At 40.1% G+C, this 12,754-nt stretch overlaps 1 protein-coding gene across 2 annotated transcripts in view; it reads left to right on the top strand.

Annotated features, from left to right (window-relative positions):
* Positions 1-12,525, top strand: part of LOC149222538 (uncharacterized) — a 160,657-nt gene extending 148,132 nt beyond the window's left edge. For both annotated transcript variants that reach the window (XM_089385505.1, XM_089385504.1), the window contains 5 exons: positions 11,302-11,370; positions 11,460-11,531; positions 11,614-11,682; positions 11,787-11,965; positions 12,111-12,525. In XM_089385505.1, the coding sequence (XP_089241631.1) occupies positions 11,302-11,370; positions 11,460-11,531; positions 11,614-11,682; positions 11,787-11,965; positions 12,111-12,141 (420 nt within the window). In that variant the 3' untranslated portion in view covers positions 12,142-12,525. The remainder of the gene's footprint in view (positions 1-11,301; positions 11,371-11,459; positions 11,532-11,613; positions 11,683-11,786; positions 11,966-12,110) is intronic.
* The last annotated feature ends 229 nt before the right edge of the window (positions 12,526-12,754 follow it).

The raw sequence follows: 12,754 nt of genomic DNA, 5'->3' as shown, positions 1-12,754 counted from the left end.
GCCGCCTTATTCTCATGCCACTGTACATTCATGTACACTCTGCCTAATCCGGGCACATAACATCCCTATAGGACACCACAGATCGATTCCCAGCTGGTAGTTGATGAGAAATTGAGTTCGTCCTCACTGTGGAAAATCTACTGTGCACAAGTGCCACCCAACCTGATCACTGCGCAAGTGGGTATCAACCATTTAGGAGGTTTGCAAGTGTTGGAGAGCCTACTTAAAGAGTTCTACACCATCACACAGACATTTCAAGCCTACCCATTTGATCCATTTTGCCATAGGAGGTGTGCAACCATACAGAGTATGGAGGGCTACTTGGACTTGTTGCGCAACTGCTGTGCAAAATACCTTGTTTTAGTCATCATTTTGAAATGTTGTTTCTAACCACATGGAGCCGAATTTAAAAAAAAGAGGTTTTTCTCAAGCACAGACCAAAGAACAATAACCTCTTTCAGTTTTTGCACAAGTGTCACAGGTTGGGATATTCAAATGCATATTTAAGGCCTATTTTTCGGGCTGTGTAATTTCCTATTTTAGTCATGATTTTGGGGAACCGTTTCCGAGGAGCTGGGGAAGAATTTGAAGAAATTGAGAGAGGTTTCTTTCCAAGACAAGTTCATCTACAAAATTATCTCAGTTTTTACACAGGTGTTACCGTTTGGGAGCTACAGGTGTTGCTTGGAGACCCTTTTTCACAATTTCTGCTGACAGAATTATGCAATTTTTGGAATTCGGTTTGTGAATGAGGAGAATTGTGCATACATTCTTGCAGTTTTGGATGTTGTTGGTATATCATAGAACCTTAGATGATTGGCTGTCACTATTTTGTTTGGTTTGGGGCGGGAAGACATGGTGCAATCACAAATTCAAAATTCTGCTGCACAACCGCTGCACAACACAAGCTCTTCGCTGTTTCTACTTTTATCTGGAATCTGGAACTACATTATCATGATCGAGAAGGATCTTAGTGGATAAGGATATTATCTAGATACGGTTAGCTGGATAGAATAAGTTGTTTTATGTTTTTTCTAAAAGGACAAAGGTTGCAGTTTTCATGGTTAGCTTTATTTAGTTTTTTTTTTGGTTAAAAAACAGTATGTGGATAAATCATGCAATGTATCTGGTCATATGGGCCTGTTGTGTTAAAAATGTATTTAAGGCCACACAAAACAAGAAGAAAAGGTTTGGTTTTTGGGAGAAGACTAGTGTATCTGTGTTCATTTTGTTCAATAAAGTTATCAGTGCGGTGTTTGCCATATTAACTAGAGATTCATGTGGTATGCATTTTGAGTTATGTGCTATTTTTCCATGTGTTATGCAATACATATATCTGTTTCTCTTTCATTCTTATGCTGCTACTAAAACAGTTTTTTAGAATTCATCTTATTTGATGTCCTAAAGGATTGTTATATTTTGAAATTATAATGGAATACACTCTGAGTTAAGTGCTCCATTCCCACTTTCTTCCCAATATTTGATCAAGATTTATGTCACAGAATTCAGAATTTGTTTAATGCTCTGTGCATGTGATTAAATATTTTATGTATCCTTTTATTTCTTTAAATTTGCTCACTATACTACTTCAGATGTTATAGCTTAAAATCTTACCTACCTTGCCTTTGTTATAATAGGTTTTCATGTATGCACTGATACTTTGTGTTAGGATTTGAAATATTGTCCCATATAGTGGTCCTCCCTCTCAAGTTTTCCAACCACCATTTTCAACCAAGTTACCTCTACAGACTTGGTCTCTGCAGTCCTTGAGCTTAAATGTTATTTACCTTCAAACTTTTCTAGTGAGGGAGCCCCCTCAGGTTAGAAAAGACCAGTTTCTATCCCAAAGAGGTTTGTGGTTACCTCTGGGATTTCTCTCCTCAGCCTAGGGAAATTTACGGCGTGCTAACACACTCCACCATGACATCCCTCCAAACCTGTTGGTCTATTGCCCCCTCAAAACTAGTAGGCTTGGAATCAATGATGCTACTCATGAGAGCCATGTAACTGGAAATTGCTAGGAGGTGCTCCTCGGTGATTTTCTCTCCTTGAAGGTACTCCTAGGAGCCTCCACATGCTCTTGAGCATCTGTCAATGTTTACGCTAACCATCTTAACTTCCTCTTGATAGAACTAAGAGTTCATGTGACTTTTTAAAGGCTCGACTCTCCTCAAACTTGACAATTTGACTCATTACAATTTCCCCCTACACCAGAATGTATACCTTGTAGGCCTTTGAAGTCTTTCTATACCCTACAAAGATGCCTCTTTGTGTCGAGGGCTCCAACTTCGTCCTCTTTTCTGAATACAAATGACATATACTTGACAACCAAAGATGTAAAAGTGGGCAACTTGTAGTTTCACTCCTATAAAAACCTCCTCAAGATTCTTGTCTTCGAAGACCTTATGAGGACTCCTATTTGTTGCATACATTGTCGTGTTGCATGCCTTCGCCCAAAGGAACATGGTCAAATCATGATCATGTATCATTTGCTTGGCAACTCCAATGATGGCCTTGTTCTTCTCTACAACCCCATTCTGCTATGGGTTGTAAGGTACCATCAACTCCTTGATTCTTGCTTCCTTGTAGAAATCCTTGAATTTGTTGGAGTTATACTCACCCTCCCACTATCTAACCTCAGAAATTTGATCTTCCTCTCTGTCTGGTTCTCCATGAGAGCCTTAAACACCTAAAATCGAATAAAGCCCTCATCCTTGGTCTTCATGAAGTATGTTATGAATATAATTCATAACAAATAAAGTAAAAATAAATAATGTAAATAATAAACATCAAAATAATGATTATGTTAAATAGTCATTAACTTAAGTGAATGGCACGTCTAAAAGACATGCTCAGTCTTGAAAGGACACCTGCGTAGGTATATATGCAGGCCCTCATTGTAACATTCAACATCCTTGTACATTTTATATATATAATAAATTATTATTACAAAATACCTTTGTGTATTTTTACATTAAAAGTCAACAAGCCATAAGTTTTGTTGCTTCAAAGTAGATCCATGTCCTTGAGAAATCATCAATTAAGATGACATAGTAACTGTAATTTCTCAAAGATGCCATTGACATAGGACCACACACATTTGAATATTTGAGATCCAACATTCCCTTAGACATGCTATCACTACTTGGAAAAGTAGTCTTGGCATACTTTCCAAGTGCACATCCTTTGTACACGCCCTGCTACTCTACACTGAACTCTGGAAGACCAATGAACAATCTCCCTTAGTATCAGTAATGCTCTGTGATGTAAGTGACTTATCCTCTTGTGCCATAACTAGCACCATTTGTCGCTATCATGAACTAAACCTTGCATAGGGTGAGGCTTTAGCACGTACAAGTTACCCTCGCTACCTCCAATCACTCCAAAGTCTAGGATAGACTCTCTTGGCTTGACAAGTCCACGTCCATCCTTGAAGCAAGCCTCATACCCTTTGTCCTCCATGGTTGAGAGCTTGAGACTAAGGGTAAGTTCTTAGATAGACCTACAACATATAACACATTTGTCACCTGCAAAGGATCTCCTAACTCTAGCTAAAACTGAATGGTAACAACCCTCTACAACACACTTGGCACCGTTGCCAAGATCCACATGAAGATCTAAGTCATCCTCAGAAATATTGGTGAATAGATCCCATGATCCCGTTATATGAGCTAAAGAATGATTGTCAACGAACCACACATCCTTGACACCAATGCTAGAAAGCCAGGACACCAACAAGAACTCCTTCTCAAACTTGATGGCAAACTCTCTAACCTGTGTGTTTGGTAAGGATGCAACTTGTTGTACCTTTCCCTTTCCCTTGTTCTTGTTCGGACACTGACTTGCATAATGGCTAGTCTTGTGACAAGCAAAGCATTTCACCTTCCCTGTGTCTTTCTTCTACCCAACTTAAAATTGCTAAGTCTGCTAAATTTTGAATGGAATATGAAATTCTCTTTTCTCCATATGAAGTTTGATGAGATTGGAACCACTCTCAAACATCTTGAAACAATTAATGCTAATGTTAAAAATTTAAGTAGTTACTTTAAGAATTTAACATTACCATTAGAAAGCACCTAGAGAGTGCCTAGGGAGAGAGTCCAGGGAGGCCCTAGGGAGTCCCTTGGGTGTGCACTCGTTGGCTTCGAGAGTGTCCTTGAGAGTGCCGCACTCTTGAATTGACAGGGAGCATGCCCAAAAGGTTTGGGGTGCACTCTAGGATTTTGGGAGCACGCTCCTGCTTAGATTGCAGTTCCAAGGGGAGAGCATGGGGGGGTTGGGGGAGGAATGCTTCCTGCAACTATGTTCCCACCAAAGATCCACAATAAGCTAGCATATGTATCGACAAGTCCTCCTTGGTACCTACACTTGCATCCCACAAGATTTGTCACATGGTTTGGGTTTGAGTTCAAGATCGACAACAATAAAGTTCGATTGGAATTCAAATTTGTTGATGAGGTTTGGGTAAGGTTTGCATTAGGTTTGTTCATATGCATATTTCAAATTCTCTATGATGATGATGATGATGATGATGATGGTTAACGTCCACTGAGACCAAATTGGTCTATCGGACCTACAATTTTCTTAATTTTTACTTGTCTAGCTCCTCGTCTTTCTTGGCAAGATTGGTGTTGTAGCTTTCTTTCTTTTCTCTACGGTCTTCCAACTTCCTTTGTCTTGCATCTCCTTCATCTCTTCTGGTTCTTGGGACATTGGTGTCTTAGCTTCGCGATCTATAGTCGGAGAAGTTTGGTTTAGGAGATCTGCTTTGCTGTTAAATGAAGATTTATTTTCTGCGGTATTCAAATCTTCATAACTGTTGATTTGTTGGGGCGGGCTTTCTCCTTGCTTGCTTTGAGAGTTGTTTCCTTCTTCCTTGATTTCTTGTGACTCAGAGTTTTCTCTAGAATAGTCTTCTTTGATGACAGTGTAGTGTTCTTTTTGTGCTCCTTCCCACCATGTAGATCTGTGGTGGTTTTTTCTAGCAAAATTTTTCTCAGAGGCTTTTGGGCAATTTTTGGCTAGATGCCCCATCTCAAAGCACGATCGACATCTGAAGAGGACACTTTCATAATCAAGCTTCTGGTTCCACACATAGTCTTTACTTGTTAGGTTTATTTCAGCTGGGAATCCGGCGCTGAAATCCATTTCCACACATATGCGTGCATAGGTGGTTCTGGCATATTCCTCTGTTTCTGGGCACCTGCAGTAAAATTTCCCAATTGCATTTCCGATGGCTTTTAGCGATGAGAGATTCCAGAGATGCAAGGGTAGGCTTGGCAATCTCACCCAAACTGGTGCTGAGGTTATCACTGCTGTAGAGGGATCGAATGATGGGTTCCATGGCTTCATGAATAGGCCTGATTTTTCCCAAAACCAAGGGCCGGAATCTAGAATACATTGTCTGCTTTCAGGATTTTCAAAATCTACTATAAAGAAACCTCTAGCACAGGGGTAGATATTAATTTCATCAGAAATAATAGGCTTCCATACCTCCGAGATCCAATTGTGGAGTGCTATCAGCCAAGGCCAAAAACCATTGAACCGGCAAATTAGGGCACTTTCGGAGAACTTCAAAGCTTCATCGAGTGAGTCCTGGACCACTTGGATAGTGGGAGCTGGGGCTTCACTCACGATATGGGCAGGAGATTGCCCTCCAGAGGCGGATGAGCCACCAGTTATTTTTGCGAAGCTCGGAGCCATATTTTACGCAGATCTGCACCAGATCGAAAGCCAAACCGTAGATCTGAAGAGATACGAACGTCCCATTCAAACGCAGATACTGAACGCCGCAGCTCAGGGAGATCTATATCACCGAAGCAAAAGATCTATACCACCGAAACTAAGCTGAGATACGCAGCTCAAGCCGCAGCTCAGGGAGATCTATATCACCGAAGATCTGAAGAGATACGCAGCAAAAGATCTATACCACCGAAGATCTGAAGATCCGAAGATCTATACGCAGCAAAAGATCTATACCACGAGGCCCGCAGATTCGTTCAGCAATCGGTGCTCGGAATTTGGTTTACCAGTGCGCTAGCAACAGAAGCGACGAGGCTCACTTAGACCCAGCACCCGCAGCGTCGACAGCGCAGGGCATCGGGTGCATACTGATCCGACCATCACTCGATAGCTCGACCATTTGACAAGATTTATCTAAAGGAAATTGGAATCGACTCAACTGTGGAACCGCAAGCCGCAGAAGTAACACCGAAGCCGCAGAAGGATCGCAGAGGATCGCCGCAGAAGGCCGCAGGAGGATCGCCGCAGAAGACCGCAGAAGGCCGCAGGAGGATCGCCGCAGAAGGCCGCAGGAGGATCGCCGCAGAAGGCCGCAGAAGAGGTTCAATGTATTAATAAATTGATAATTTTTAAAATATATTATATTAATTTATAGCATAACATATTGAAAGAATAAATAACATTGACTCGATTCCACAATCATAACTTCTAACCTAAACCCTGTAACCCATAACCTGGATTGTGCGATTTTATTCCCCCAACATCGATTCATGCGATTTTATTTCGAATTTGTAATCTTCTTGCCCTGTAACCTCCTCTCCTAGGGTTTTTCTTGTGCCAGTTGGCTCGAGCGTAATGAACTTCCATCAAAATCCAAATTATGTTGACATTGGAATGCATGAAACAAATTGACTTGTGAGTGACAAACTGTGTCAAAGGCCCTTTGTATGTGTTCTATTTCCAGTTTGGGGATCAAGACTAGATTTAGGAAACAAATTTTTACATGGGTTTTTAATTTTTCTGTAGTTGCCACTTGGCCTTGAGGCTCAGACCTAATGAACTTGAATTTTTATGGTTCGTAACCTATTCGGCTAGGATTTTTCTATGCCCCTTAACCTGATGAATTGAAACAATTTTTTACAATTTTTTTGAGATTCATTGAATTTGGAACCTCCAAGGTTCAAATCCAACGAACACTGTGACATAGCTGGCATGTGTATTTTAGAGAAAATAAGAGTTTCCATCTATTTTCTCCACATCAAGCACTACAAGTAGTACTGGGATTTCTAAATGATATAAAATCCCATTTTCCTTCTGTCACAAGAACTGCAAGAATAAGTTCTCTCTTTGCTACTCTAGGGTTTCTTCTAAATCCTAGCTTCCTTTGTCCTCTTAAGGTAAACCCATACCCTAGTTTTCTTCTTGAATAACCTCAAGAACCCTAGTGCTCAAGATAGAGAACAAAGTACAATGAAGGGTGCAAGTGAAGGAGACAAACTCGCTCTAGCAATCACATCTCTAATACGAGTATGTGATCGATATGATGAGTGAAAAGACTCTTTCTTGACTTTATTTATATGAAAGCTAAGGGAGACCAACAATAATAAACTTGACTATGTCCACAACAAGCAACCTAACTAAATAATAAATAGTTCATAATGTACATGTGAAGTGCTCCAGCACTAAGTGACACATATCAAGCACGAAGGTATGCACGTCCACTAAGAATAGGTCCCAAGGTGAGCACTCCATATCAAATGTTTAATGCTCCTCCAAAGGCTTCAAATGCTCCAATGCTCCCTCCTAAGCCATGCTCACCTTTGGATCCGCCACATCTAAATGATCACTTCTCAACCCAATTGTCCTTAGATCTAGCACAATTCTACATGCAAGTGACCTAGTATTCTCATGCTACCCAGGTCTTATTGCCCTCCTCCCAGATGCTCAATGCTCCTCTTCCAAATGGGTCATCCTCCCATGTAAGCAACCGACCTCCATGTGTATGCCTCATTAAGAATGTCACCAAGCCACATAGTTCTCCAACTTGATATGAAAGTACATCACATAAGCATCAAGTCAAGGCATATCGATCCATGAGTAAGTGATCTCGAATATAAAATATGTCAATCACGGTATAACCAAGGGTAGTAAATACACCTTGCACCCCACATCACATGAAACACCCCCAAGAATGGTGTAAACACTTGAGTAAACCCCAAGAGTTAACAAAAATATCAATAAAAAGAGGAGTTGCCAAAAACAAAAGAGATTTTATTATTGAAAGACTTATAATACAAAAGTAAACTCCAAACATTTTGGTGAACCTCTCTCCTTTGTGCTTATGGGGTTTGGATCCTATATCTGAGGCAAACAGGCTGGGACCGTATAGAGAGGGTTATCATTAGAATGCCATAAAATTTCATGTCATGAAAACTTGTCCTCACTCTATCATATTAGCAATGTTTTGTGTCTGTTCCCTTTTTTCTTGACCGAGTTACTATGTGGTGACCATATTACACAGGATTCAAGCCACAACTTTATGCAGCTTGCTAATCAAGGAATTGAGAATAATTGGTATTTAAGAGCCTCCTTTTCTTCAACATTTTAATCTGGATATCAAAAAACATCCTCCAGAATTGTCCACTGATGTTGCTTTCCTTACAAGAAAGATATCAACAGGGATATTAGAGCAGAGATTTATAAAGCCCTCTTGTGACCATCCTTGATTAAGCCAAAAGTTACACCCAACTCCAAAACTTCGTCATTCCTTCATTCTTATATGCATTTTGAAGATAGTCTCTTCTCTAATCCTGGTTATGTCAGATGCAGCTCAAGAGACCCTTTATGTAATGTTCCTAAATAGGAATGTAAGTGATATACAAAGCATGCAAACAATCCAACAATCAGAAAAACGAAATATACATTAAGCACCCATGGAAACACTGGAAATAGATTACTTGTGAGCCATTTTATTACTTCTTCAGGAGAAAATACAATAACTAAATAGAATGGTGCACCTGGGCTTGTCTCAATGGACAAGCATGACAAAACTCAGGTGAGAAAATGCTGCATTGAAGGCTGCTACAACTGCTGCACCAAACTTAATTGCGTTGCCCTAGAAAACTGCTATGTCTGCTGACTTTGAAGGGCTGGAATCACTGCTTCCCGTGCTTAGAAAATTATGAGATTTCAGCTCCTTGCTCCTTGGCCTAAACCCAGAAAAACCCACGAAGGAATTGGCCAAATGTTGACCTCGGAATTTTGGCCCAAATTCCTCTTAGCTCCTCTAGCTACTAGTTGAGTTGGGACCTCTGTTTGACCCCTTAGATCTGCCCAGAAAATTCTATAAATTTAGGAGTGTGATCCTTGCCCAAAACCCAAAAAAACCCAGAAAGGGTTTCCCTTGGTTCCAACCTTCAAAAACTGACTCTTCACAGCTTGACCCTCCAATTTCGAATTCTGTTGCTGTGACTGATCCTGTCAATATCTGCTCTTCCAACTCCAACAATCCTCCTCAAATGGCTCTCCAAGTGATCTCCTACTTCTCCCGACCAGCTCCAGCTCTACAATTCCTTCCTCCAACTCCCACGTGAGCCTAGTGATGGCTCTCTGCGCAGGCCTAGGTAATTGTAAATCGGACTGCTGGGACGCTGGCTCTGTTGGCTCCAAACTTGCAAGAAAGGCTGGCCCTTTGCTACTCTCCCAATCCTCTAACTCTCCCGACAAATGCTTGATCATTGATAGCTCCAAACTCCCCTTGCATATTCTCCAGCTAGCCAGAAATACACACTCCCTGTTGTGGCTGAATGGTAGTGCTGTAACACACTCCCGGAACTCCTGAAATACTTATGGAACTGCCTCTCTAGGGCGGGCACGAATGGTCCCCCGAAGTAGAGGTTGAATCTCTCGCTTGAGAGATTCGTGGCTAAATAGCCGGTTGACTCAGCTAAACAACAGAGCTAACAGTCAAGTAATTTTGATTGCAAGGTGTAAGAATGAATCCAAAATGAGAGCTGCTCCCTCCTTATAACTCCTTGGGCCTCCTTAACCTCACGTGGGCCCCTCCATCCACCTATTCGACTTTTCCTCCAAGCTATTCGAATGGGCCAATTCGAACTCCCATGTGGGTGGCCCCCACATTCCACTAGCAACCAAATAAAGTTGAATTGCATCCTCCTAAGTCCCTAAGTCGAAAATTGTGGGTTCTCTTCCTTAGCCAAAATTGTGTAGCAGCACCCTCTTACAAATGTGTTTGAGAAGGGACATGACACTTTATCTCAACCTCGTGTTTGTTCTGACCAGTCACACATGGTGTCATGCCATCATCTTCCAAAGGAGCATCATATCTACCAATTTTGTTTGTAAAGTCAAGTTCAAAAGACATTTTATATTCAGATGTCTTGTATGAAATCCAAAGTCATTGTCATTGTCTGTTCATAGACTCCAATGAATCCTTGTCAACTTTTATACAGTACAAGAACCACAGATGTTTAGAATTACTTTTTCCTGGATTCTCTACTTCTGCACAATTTTCACATGGTATTGAGGCCTAGGTTTTGAAGGGATATCTTTTGGAGGGTCCACTTGTGCAGGTTTCAAGAAAAGAGATCCAGCAGTAAAGGTGTTTTCTTATAGGCAATCTTCTTTCAAGATTTATCTGAGATTTGTGAGGAGTTCAGAACCCTATCAACCTATTTGTAAAGACGAAACCATTAGTCACAATTTGTGGTAAACATGAGCAAGGAATTTGTGTGGTGTAGGTGGTAGAGAGTGTGAGAGAACATAGAAAAGGTGAAAACTGCTAAAGACGCAGAGTGCAGACAGTGGAAAAAAGAGGAGTCCGCAAAAATTGTGTGTCATAAACAATACACACAAAGGAAATGTGCATTCCAAATGTTGTAGACATCAGATCACAATCAGATTAGTTTTGGTTTTCAGTTGCGGATTCTTACTGCTTAGTGTCAAATGTCAACAAACTTAACACAAGTGTGGAGTATAGTCATTTTTAAATTTAGAGTTAAGGATTCCCTGGTCAAAGTTTCAAACTAAAAGCTATATGACTTGTGGAAATATTAGTCATTTAATTCAGAAAACCTTTTGGCCATTTACAGTCGTTGAGATCAAGTTAAATTCATTGGAAACAAGAAGGAAAACTAAAAGGAGGGATATACTTTTCCAAGGAGTATTTTTTTTTTGCACATTGGGAAATAAGGGAATAGCCGGAAATATTTACACAAGGATTAGTGAAATATACTTTCGATGTTTGCACAGTTTGTTGAAATCTATTGGTTGACGATAAAATAATTGTATTCTTAGGATATTACAAGCTGCTTGTCTCTTTTCATGTTTGTTATATTTATTTTACTTATAATATTTTTTTGTAGCAGTCAATATTATTTGTAAAGACCTAAAATTCAATTTCTTCTAGTTTGTTTTGTATTTTTTTCTTTCTTTTCTTTCTGCACGAAATGTTTAACGTAATATCATCTGGGCTTTCCATCGAATTAGGTATGTTATTCATATGAGAATAGAGTTGACTAAATTTATCATGTGTGCCAGGTATCCTCCAGCTCTAAGCCAGCTTTAGAGAATTCAAGGGCAGTGTCTAACGCTTTTTCAGGTCATCAGGTGAAGGAAACGGCATATGGATTTCATTGGAGTGACTTTTTCTGCACTTCCATAATTATTTGTAGTTCTAATTCTATCTTGTACTTCAGGCATCCTCCTCTAGCTCTACTCTAGCCATAGAGCCAGCGCCATCTGCATTGGGTTCTGGTTCATCTATGAAGGTGCATTAAAGTAATGCTTTGTCTTGTTGTAGCATTTCATCTTCTTCAAGATTGGTTAATGCTTTGTAGTTTCTCATTTCAGGGGTCTTCCTCCAGTCCTAGATCTTCAGAACAGAGAGTGCCGGCAACACGCTCTGGTTCTGGTCTGAAGGTGCGCTAAGGAAGCCAGTTGCAGCTTATTGAAATGTGCAATCATTCATTTGATTTTTGATCAGCTGTTATTCATCTTCTTAAAATATGCATTTGTAATTTCAGGAGGTACAGGGTATATCTGAGGCAGCTGAAGCTTGTAGTCCAGGCATTTATGAGAAAACAGAATGCCAGGATAAATTGAAAGGGAACACCTCTAATTCAAATATTTCTGGATGGAAATTTCCAGGGTTAAATGCAACATTTTTGCAGAGATCCCGTAGTGCAACATGTTCTTTTAACAAGTATGTGTTGTAGAAATTAAAATTTTATTTCTTGTATCATTAGTGGGAGCTGGGATAATTATTCCCTCGTGTGCATACATTTGGTTTTGAGCTGAAAGTTGCTAGGACATTTGTTCTGATATCTATTATTTTGTGTATGATGCAGGGGATTATCACCTCAGCCTCGACAGGCCTAGCCTTCTGCATATTATTTTCCCGTGCATCCAATTTTGTAGATTGGTACTTGAAGTTTTAGCTTATGTAAAGAATCATCATGAGTTGATGGGCCTGTCAGCTTCACATATAACTTATGAAAATAGGACACTTCGCCTAGCTTTTTATTTCAGAGAGGATCCGAATACTTGAGCAATGGAAATTCAATGTGTAATAAGTTACTTTCTCTAAGAGCAGGAAGTAAGCACGAGAGAAAGCAGCACACAGAATAGGAGCTGAACTATTTTGTTTCTTTTCTGTTCTGGGATAGATGATATACTGCCACAATTCATCACATTGCAATTTCATCTGCTATTTTGTAAACACTGGATCAGGTTCAATTATTATAGAATACTGAATTAAGTTCAGATGTTCTCTAGTTATCCATGAACATGCTGGTCAATGACCTTGATGGTTATTAGGTTAGGATTCTTGTGCCTTTTCGTTGATGGTTGTAGTTGTCTATATGCAATTTCATTGGTGTGCAACTTATTGTGGCTTTGAACAATAAGCACAGTTCATACAATGAATGGTATTCTCCTGGTGTATTGTTTTCAAGCTTCATCTTAGTTTGAATATAATGGCATTATGCAGATG

Source organism: Pinus tabuliformis, chromosome Q (genome assembly GCF_031772625.1).
Source record: "Pinus tabuliformis cultivar Carrire ecotype Pingquan chromosome Q, CPIR1, whole genome shotgun sequence".
In the NCBI taxonomy this organism is placed as follows: Eukaryota; Viridiplantae; Streptophyta; class Pinopsida; order Pinales; family Pinaceae; genus Pinus; species Pinus tabuliformis.
This window is presented reverse-complemented; position numbering and strand designations above follow the sequence as displayed.